Source organism: Tachysurus fulvidraco, unplaced genomic scaffold (assembly GCF_022655615.1).
Source record: "Tachysurus fulvidraco isolate hzauxx_2018 unplaced genomic scaffold, HZAU_PFXX_2.0 HiC_scaffold_109_np12, whole genome shotgun sequence".
NCBI lineage: Eukaryota > Metazoa > Chordata > Actinopteri > Siluriformes > Bagridae > Tachysurus > Tachysurus fulvidraco.
The window spans coordinates 1-9,809 of NW_025927139.1; the positions used below are offsets into that span (position 1 = coordinate 1).

At 36.9% G+C, this 9,809-nt stretch overlaps 1 protein-coding gene across 2 annotated transcripts; it reads right to left on the minus strand.

Moving 5' to 3' along the window:
• Positions 1–43: 43 nt before the first annotated feature.
• LOC125140605 (polymeric immunoglobulin receptor-like) lies at positions 44–4,929 on the minus strand. Of its 2 annotated transcripts, XM_047809764.1 has the most exons (7): positions 4,827–4,929; positions 4,280–4,594; positions 3,903–4,202; positions 3,732–3,825; positions 2,737–2,834; positions 575–634; positions 44–483 (listed from the first exon to the last, which is right to left on the minus strand). In XM_047809764.1, exons 1-6 carry the CDS (start codon positions 4,885–4,887, stop codon positions 621–623), a joined length of 882 nt encoding a protein of 293 aa, XP_047665720.1. In that variant the 5' UTR covers positions 4,888–4,929; the 3' UTR covers positions 44–483; positions 575–620. The 2 variants fall into 2 exon arrangements, with proteins under 2 accessions (XP_047665720.1, XP_047665719.1); XM_047809763.1 differs by lacking the exons at positions 44–483; positions 575–634 and having other exon boundaries at positions 1,675–2,834.
• Positions 4,930–9,809: the final 4,880 nt, after the last annotated feature.

Consider the following 9,809-nt stretch of genomic DNA (forward strand, 5'->3'; position numbering starts at 1 on the left):
AGCGTAGCAAAGTGTAATAATAGCATGATTTAATTTAAAATCAGAAGATATTTGTCCTACAGGTTTTTACTCATTAAGCTTTGTGGGTTCTGCAGTGTGTTATGTTGTACACTAATGTTGTATATAAGGACTGTAGACCATGTGAACAGAAATTATGAAAGCTAATGTAAAAGAATTTGGAGTTAAGATATAATGAAATAAAAACATGAAATATAAACACTTTAAATACATTTCAGATCAAGCAAAGGCCTAAAAAAATTAAAGTACAGAAGAGAATAAGTGCAATCTGATAGCTATAGTGAGGAAACTGTTATTTTTCTGAATGACGGAGGGTCATGTGACTCTGATGTAAGTCTGTGGAGTGAGTGTGGGGCATGTTGTCCTTGTCCTGACTGGGATTTTATCTGTAAGGATGTTGAGGATGGACACACGACCCAGTAGAGATCCCTGAGGCCCCACAGCCAGTGGACAGTAAGTCATCCTCTAAAGGGAATAAATACAATTGCTGTGTGAAAGGTTTGTAATTTTACTTTACATATTTGAGTGGGTTAAGTATACATTTTTAATCACAAACCTCTTACTGGTAAACCTCATAGCTGTAGAGGGTCTCATTAGTGACATCATTTGGAGAAACCTAGAACAGGATATGAATAAAGTACCTGGCAGTTTAGTAAGTGTTTATTATGGATTTATACACTTAGATCTGTAGCTTGGACTGAACTGGAACAGACTCCTTTTAACAGAATTTACTCTACAGTTTTGTTGTTGGAAGCAGTGTTTACAGAGCTGTAGGTCTCATCCTGTTTATTACAGTAGTAGTAGTAGTAGTAGTAGTAGTAGTAATAATAATAATAATAATAATAATAATAATAATAATAATAATAATAATAATAATAATAATAATACAAAAAATAATGTAGACTTGGAGCAGTGGATTGAGGTCTTTACCTTTGGCTTGGTTTTAACCACAGTGCTGTATATAATGGAGTCTTCATCTGTAAAAGTGGCCTGTTTTTTACTCTAATCAACACACACACACACACACACACACACACACACACACACACACACACACACACACACACACACACACACACACACACACACACACACACACACACACACACACACACACACACACACACACACACACACACACACACACACACACACACACACTTCTCTTTATAAAGTATTATTATTAATACAGTTTATTAATTCTATGATTCACATTAATGTAATCTGAACTCACTTAACTGATTAACATATTTTATTTATTTTTTTATTTTCATTTTTTAATTTTATTTTTATGAAAAGATTTTATTTACTGTTAAATAACAGCATTGATGAGGAATTGTGGTGATGATGTTCATTAAATGTGCTAAAAAGTACTAAAGGCACTGACATAAGACATAAGACACAGTACTAACTCTCTCTGATCCTGGTTTGATTCTCTAACTCTGGAATAGAGAATAAATAAATAAACAAACAAAAAACAAATAAATAAATACATAAACAAACAAATAAATAAAAATAAATTTACACATATTCAACGGAATTAAATATTTTTTGAATTGTATTCACTTAAAACAACAAACAAACAAACAAACAAACAAACAAACAAACAAACAAACAAACAAATAAATAAATAATACATTTGTGCCACTAGAGGGCACCATCACCTCACCTATATTTACATTTATTTCTTCCTAATCTTTACACTCATGTTCTGTGTACATCTGTGGAGCTCAAACTTTTTCTGCTAACTTTGGTTGATTTTCAAACCCCACCTGTCCTCCATCACCCCACGAAATGGTGATGAAATACTCCAAGTTTACAAGGTCTAATTTATTGAAATATCAAGTTCTAAATCAATAAAATCAAACAGCATGAAGTTCCAAAATAAAAGAAATAAAAGTGCAGTCATGTTTCACTTTATGTTGAGTTAAAACACACATGGGTCTGGGTTTTGTCGGGGATTTTTGTGTTTGTTTGTGGTCCATGTCACACATTTAGACACTGATGTTGTTATGCCCACTACATACACTACTGCCTCTCTATGTGAAGGTTATTAAGATTGTTCTGTTAAATATTTTTCTGACATTAAATCGTAATTTTCTAACTATTTTTAATTCCGGTGCCCTAAATGATGTTTTACTTTTACTTTACAATGTCCTATTTGTTTGTTTATGGGTGCTTTGTGTGTATGAGCTTTATTATCAATAAAGAAAAGCATTAATGAAGGTTGACAAAAAAAAAACAAACAAAAAAAAAAAACCTGCACCCTGTCATGTCTTTTTTCCCCACTAGATGGCGACTATAAGAACCGTGGGATTCCAGCGTTCAGAAAGCTCATAACCTGCAATCAACATTATCTCCGAAAAAAAAAAACAAGTTATATTCATGACATTACAGATAAATACAGTGTAAAGGCTCAGACTGTAATAACTGGTGAGTTTACAATCAGTGTATGTGACTTTCTTCCCCTCTGTTCTCCTGTTTTCTATTTGCCCACAGATTCTAGGTGCACTGTGTTTGACTCCTGACTGATTTATCTGACTGTCAAATCTTTGAATCTGTCCTCTGGTTGTATGAACACTGTATTATATTTGATTGTGTTGAATTTCTTGTTAATGAACCTCCAGTGAATGGATTTTCACATCTCAGACCTGCGCATTTGAAATAATAGAAGAATGAGAACTAATTCAAAACTACAGACACACCAGGGACACTTACCACATTTCTTTCTGAGCATACAGATGATGATGACCAGTATCACCAGTGGCAGAAGAAGGGCCACCAGGTACCAATGGTTCAGGGTCCAAACCAAACTACTGACAAACATTTGAAGCATTATTTAGCACAGACTGGCTGAATCAACTGCAGTGAAAATATTCATTAAATCAGTTCATCATTAATCATCATGCATTAATAATCCTTCATTCATCATCAGTAGTTAAATATCCTATTGGCATGTTCTCTAGTTAGGGAGAAGTGGAAAGTATCAAACTATTACAACATTTACAAATCATTTAAATGTTCTACTTTAATAAAGTACTGTACCAAGAGTACATGTACTTATTTTATTACTTTATACCTGTGGTGTAAAATTATATAAAATTATGTAAAAATAGTGTAAAAAAAGGAAAATTTAAAATTATATTAGTAGAAAATTTTCTTTCCTAAATCTGGTACTCATTGATTTCATGTGTATTTACATAAGATCATGTGACATGAGAAAGTTTCAACAAGCAAGAAATTATCATGTAATGTTCACATGTTTGTCTTTGAATAAACAAATTTACATATCTATACAACTGCAGAGAAAAACATCATGGTCTAAAGTGTTCAACATTTTCTGTGAGAAAGAATAAAGGTGTTTTACCAACACTGTGGGTGAGAAAAAACTCAAATTAGAAACATGCGTTAAGAAGAACTGATACACAAATTTTATTCCATATATGTAAATCTGATGTTTTGTAAATTGTGCTTTGAGTCAGATTTGTTTACAACATAAAAGATAAAGAAAGTAAAGTTTGATCACTTTAAATATTTTTCCTTCATTCATATACATTAGCTCATGGTGATTGCCTCAGACAGATTTATATCCATTTTTTTATGATGTTTATTTTTCACATCACTTCAATCTTTGAAATGGTTCATGAATAAAAAACAAGTAAAACTGCAGAGGAAAACACCATGCCTAAATAACATGAAGCTTTCCTACTTACGTGTATGTGTTGTCTTGATGAGCGATTGTAGTCACTGTTGTAGTCACTGTTGTAGTCACTGTTGTAGTCAGTACTTTTGTCTTTAATGTAGTGACTGTTAAACAAAGTAAAATAATCAGTGTGATTTCTGTCTCATCATTTGTTAAAGTTGATCAGTGTTTGTGATAATACCTGGAGGTGGATCACTGACACTGATGTGAACAGGAACCTGCAGATCTCCTGCACTGCACCAGTACCATCCAGCATCACTCTTCTTCAGTCTGCTCATCTTCACACTGAAGGATCTTCTCCCATCATCACTGATGTACACTGCTGAATTCTGGGATGTCCTCACTGTGTTGCATTGTTCATCTTTAAATCCGCACCACTGCTTTTGTTTATTCTGATACGCAGCACTGTAGAGACACTGGACTGTGACGCTGCCTCCTTCCTCACCTCTCACTCTGCTCTCCCTCACTGACAGACGAGGATCTGAATAAATATGCAGTAAATGGGTGGTTTAAGGGAATCTATAACAATTATAATTCTGACTCATTTCAGTTTCTTACCTTGACTAACCGTAAGGTACAAATATTCCCGGTCATCCTTTTGCCATTTATCCCCAATTTCTACAGCACACCAACCCGTTCCAGACTCAGAGACAGAGTTCAGTTCCACCGTGAACAAATTCTGCTCTGGATGATCAATGACTGATGGATTTCCACTTGAGATTGCATAGGCTACGATACTGCAGGTAGACCAATAGTACCCTTTGCACCAGTATTTACTGTGTGCTTTGTACTTCTCATCATAAATACATGGAATAGTGACAGATCCTCCTCTTTTTACAGCTACATTTTTCAGTGTCCTCATGCTCTCTACCTCTGCAAGCAAGCCACATTAGGAAGCAGTATTAGCGTTACTCAGATACTGAATCAGGACGATCAGAACATTCAGGAATCACTGTGTCACTACTGAGGTACATTTAATCTACCAGTGATGAAAGCTGTTAACAGCCACTGCTCCATGAAAGGAAATAAACAAGAGCTTCTTTAACCCTTTAGAAAATGAAGGATACCCAGACAGTATATGAGAATGATAGAGTTTTAGTCTTACCTGATATACAGAGGAAAAACCCAAGGAGAGTTACAGAACCACATAGTGAGTAAAAGCCCATGTTTCTCTAAGAGACTTGCATGACAAATACACTTCCTACTTGTGGCTGATGTTAATTTGTACTAACTGACTTCCTGTTTTTTTTTTTATCTCATACTGGTACATTTTTAAATTACAGTTTTTTGGATTGCTTAAGCACGATTTTCAAAACAGGGCCCGTGTTTTCAAATCACTACACACAATTAGCACAACCACACACACAATTAGCAAAACACTACAGATCCCTTGCATAATTAAACACTCTTGTAAAAACTATACACTTCTGTTTAAAAACCACACTTTGTTACCATATGAAACACACACATTTCACATTACTATACTCTGTTTGCACGGGTTACACTCTGCTGTGATAAACCTAAAAAGTACAAATATAATGTAAATTCACCAAACACTATGTTGCAGACTGAAGAAACTCATTTATTTGTCAACACACCCAAAATGTTGACATGTACTGTAAGTTTATGGTAAAAAATACAAAAAAAACTAGACATTGTCTCTTCGCCTAGCTTGATCTGGCCAGAGAATTTCATCAACATCACAGGCAATGTTGTCATTAGCAAGACACCTTGGAAAGAAACGTCATGAATGACGAATCCATCCTTGCATTGCTGCTACCTCCATCTGGTCACAGGCCTCCTCCATGGCTTGGATGAGGGGTACCTCAGCCTGGAGACGGAGATCATAAACCTTCCACCGCCATGCCGAGAAAAACTCTTCTATAGGGTTGAGGAATGGAGAGTATGGTGGAAGATATAGGTCGGTGAAATGTGGATGTTGCTGAAACTAGTTCTGAACCAGAGCAGAGCAGGGGAAAGACACATTGTCCCAAACAACAATATATTGCATATGATCGATTTGATTTGCTGCTGTTATCTTGTGCAATTGGTCCAAGAATGTAAGTATGAGTGCTGTGTTGTAAGGGCCCATATGGACATGGCGCGTGGAGGACTCCCTTCTGTGTAATGGCTGCACAGTGTGTTATATTACCCCCACGTTGCCCTGGGACATTTACTATAGCCCTGAGGCCAATGTTGTTTCGTCCCTTCCTTCGTGTTCTCGTCAGGTTGAACCCAGCCTCATCTACGTATATGAACTCATGCTGGATCTCCTCTCCATTCATTCGTAAAACTCTCTGAAGAACAGTGTCATGCAAAATTGTGTAGTTCAGTGTAGATATGATGTTGATATGATGATATTTTTACAATACACTGTATCTATCTTCCAGTCGAAATGTTCTTATCACACTTGCCACTGTGTATCGGCATAGATTTGGCTGTACTCGCAGTCCAGCCTCCCTCAGCGTCAGGCCGTGGTTGACAACGTGGTCAACCAGTGTTGCGCGGATCTCATTTGTCAGATTTGGACATCTTCTTGTCTTCCTCTTCCTCTACCTCTACCACTACCTCTACCTCCAGCATGGCCTCCATCTCTTCCTCTTCCTCTGTTGATTCCTCTTCCTCCCCTTCCTCCTCCTCCTTCTCGTTCTCCTTGTTCTCCTCCTCGTCTTACTCTTTCTCTGACTCTTTACATTGTGCTTGAAGACCTATGAACTCACCTGCTGCTTTTTATTTATTCAATTCAAGTTTATTTGTATAGCGCTTTTTACAATAGACGTTGTCTCAAAGCAGCTTTACAGAACATAAACATAGAGCAGAAGGTAAACATATATTATAGTGCTTATACACCTGATTGGTGTGTCTACAATTAAGCAAACAAGTGTTTGCACACCTGATGACTGTGTTGGACCGATTGGTTGGACGGTGCAGTAATTTGACAGTCAGTGCTTTGGTATTGCAAGGAAGTGACTTCATGATAGACTTTTGTGTGTAATGTATGTTAATTGTGTTTAGTGTTTTGCAAATCACTGTGTGTAGAGTTTTGCAACAAGTGTGAGGTTGACAATGTGCTTATAGTAAATATGGGCTGATGTTTTGCCTCTTGAGTGTAAGGTTTTGCTAATAGTGCACTACTTTTAATTTTAGTGTGTAAGCAATCCAAAAAAACTGTTAAGTCAGTGTTGAACAAGTCACAGGCAATAATTGCAAGAAAAAACAGACTCAGAAAGAATCTTTGCCAGCTATTGACACTAAACATTAAGATTATAAATTATTACTCGTCCACTTTAAACCTTCTATACGCGCAGACTGGTCACATGATCACATTTTTACACAGAGACCCTGCACCATCCCAGGGAATCATTTGCACTTGTTAAGTGACTGATGTCTCTGGATCACAGTTTCTGAAATGTATTATATGTTATAACTGTAAAAAGAGCTCTTAAAAATGGAAGCCAGTATGGAGGAAAATATAACAATGTGGTGGTTTAGGAGAACATAGGAAGGTTTTAAACAAGTCCTGCAGCTGCATTCAGGATCAGTTGTAGAGGTGGAATGGTGCTCAGAGGCAGACCTGCCAGGAGCGAGGTGCAGTAGTCCAGCTTCTTATATTCTCGATGTCACCAAGATCACGTCCTTCAGTTGTCTGCGATACAGAACATCTCTGGCTCTCTGAAACAGAAAACACACCAGGGGTCAATCACAGTGTGTATTACAGCTCACCAGGTTACACAGAACAATAAAGAGACGAGACATGAACATGCATCCTGTAATTGTGATCATATTTGATATGATAATTATGTGAAATGTCTTATATAATTTGATTGGTTGATGTCAGCCCTGTTCTAGAAGTATCACAAGCCATCATTATAAAGCTGCTTTTGGATAAGATCAATGATACAGTTTTTTTAATGAATTCTCAATGTGTTTTGATTATTATGTAATGAGTTTTAGTCAAATACAGGGGGAAAAAATAATTATGTGTATATATGCAGTTGTTTGTATGTATGTGTGTGTCTGTGTGTGTGTATGTGTGTGTGCATGTGTATGTGTGTGTCTGTGTATGTGTGTGTGTATGTGCATGCATGTGTGTATGCATGTGTGTCTGTGTGTACAGTATGTGCATGCGTGTCTATGTGTGTGTCTGTGTCTGCATGTGTGTGTCTGTGTATGTACATGTGTGTGTGGGTGTATGTGCGTGTGTGTGGGTGTATGTGTGTGTGTATGGGTGTATGTGCGTGTGTGTGTGTGTGTAATAGCACTTATTAGCACCTATTTGTTGTATGCAGGGCTCTCAAGTCACTCATGTCTGTCGTTTGTCACATTCTCCCACCACACATTGTATTTCTCACGCAGAAAAACCACTGGAGCTGCGAGCATCACTTTGAGCACAGAGTAAGTCATGATCTCCTGTTTTAATGTTACAACAAATTCACAACTTGTTTGACACAAACAATGACATTTTGACTGATGTTAGAGACGTTTACCAGATAATCAGCATCAGTGTTTCATGAGTGTCTGTAACTTAGCCAACAGTTTTACAGCCTGTTCACTGACAACACCTGCTCAGAACAAGTAGTCTAGGCCAGTGCTTCTAAAACTGGGGGCCCTGAGATGGTGCCAGGGGGCCCCGGCTTTATGACATTTTATAAAATAATGAATTTATCATAAATTCTGAGTAATTAAATCTCAGAAAAATGAGGCTACTAACCAACAGCAGTACAATGTATAATTTATATATTTTATTTAATTCAAATAATAAGTTTTGGAATGTTTTATGTCATAAATTTTCTTTTGGGGGGCAAGTAGGGATGCACTGTATACATGGGGGGGCAGCACGCTAAAAAAACTTTTGAGGACCACTGGTCAAGGCCTAATCATATTTTCGTTATCACACATTTTGTCACATTAAACATCTCTCTCCAAATAGGCTTAATAATTTTATTAACACTAAATAAATTAAAGTGTATTGCATCTTCAATGTTAAAGGTCATTTTTAAAATCATGTTATATTTGATATCCTGGCCATTGATGCATTAATCATTGTATCTATCTTTCAAATATTTCAACTAAAAGGCAACTAAGCATTCTATCATTCGCCATGAGAGGAAAGCCCCCTAAAAAGGCCAAAGGTGTATTGAGCGTAAGATCTGAGTGTCTCCCAAATGGCTGGGTCACACCTTGTTATTTAGCCAGATGTCTTTAAATGTTAATCACGGTCATGTATACCTTGTCTTGTTATTGTTACAATTGTTATCAGTCAACTGGTCACTTTAAATGGCAATCGTGGTCACGTAAACACTTGTTCGTGGTGATCCCTGATGTCCTGCTGCCGTCCCCATATTTATAATTGAATCACATTTATTACCTTATGATACTTCTTATGAATGAGCTCTTTTTAGATGTGTACCTTGGAGTGGAATCTGGGTGCAATTTCTGTAATTTCTTACAGTCCCCCCTTTGATGCTTTTGGCCCTGAAGCATCACATCACTTCCTTAATACAGATCACACCTCCCATTTTTGGGCCGGTGCCCAGTGTCGGTGAAGCCCTGCCTTAGGTCGTTCCCCTTCAGCCCTCAGAGAATCTTACCAGTCATCGAAACTTCACCTCACGCACACTGGTTTTAGCTCCATTCCATAAGGCAAACTTATCACAGGTTTTCTTCTTAAAATTTGGTTCTATGTAAAATATTACTTGCAGAGACATTCAGAAACCATCACAGCCAACGGGAACATCCCACATTGATCATTGAATTATCTGCAATCTGCCATCTCAATATGGTACACATACAGCATAAAATAATGCATTGACAAAAAATGAGAAAGATGCATACACCAACAGCGGTTTTGAAGGTTACATCCCAAATCAAATCAGAATAGGCAATAACCAAATCACCACCATGCATTTGTTTAGTTAAGACATTATCTTTTCCCATAAGACCTTGTTGAGCTTTAACAATATGGTCGTCTTTTCTCTGCATTAATGTCATTAGCATATTATCCAATTTTGGTAACTCAAAATCAAATTCTGGGATATCTTCCACAAAAACTAATTGTCTGCTGGATTCAATGACATTGTCTGTAGAG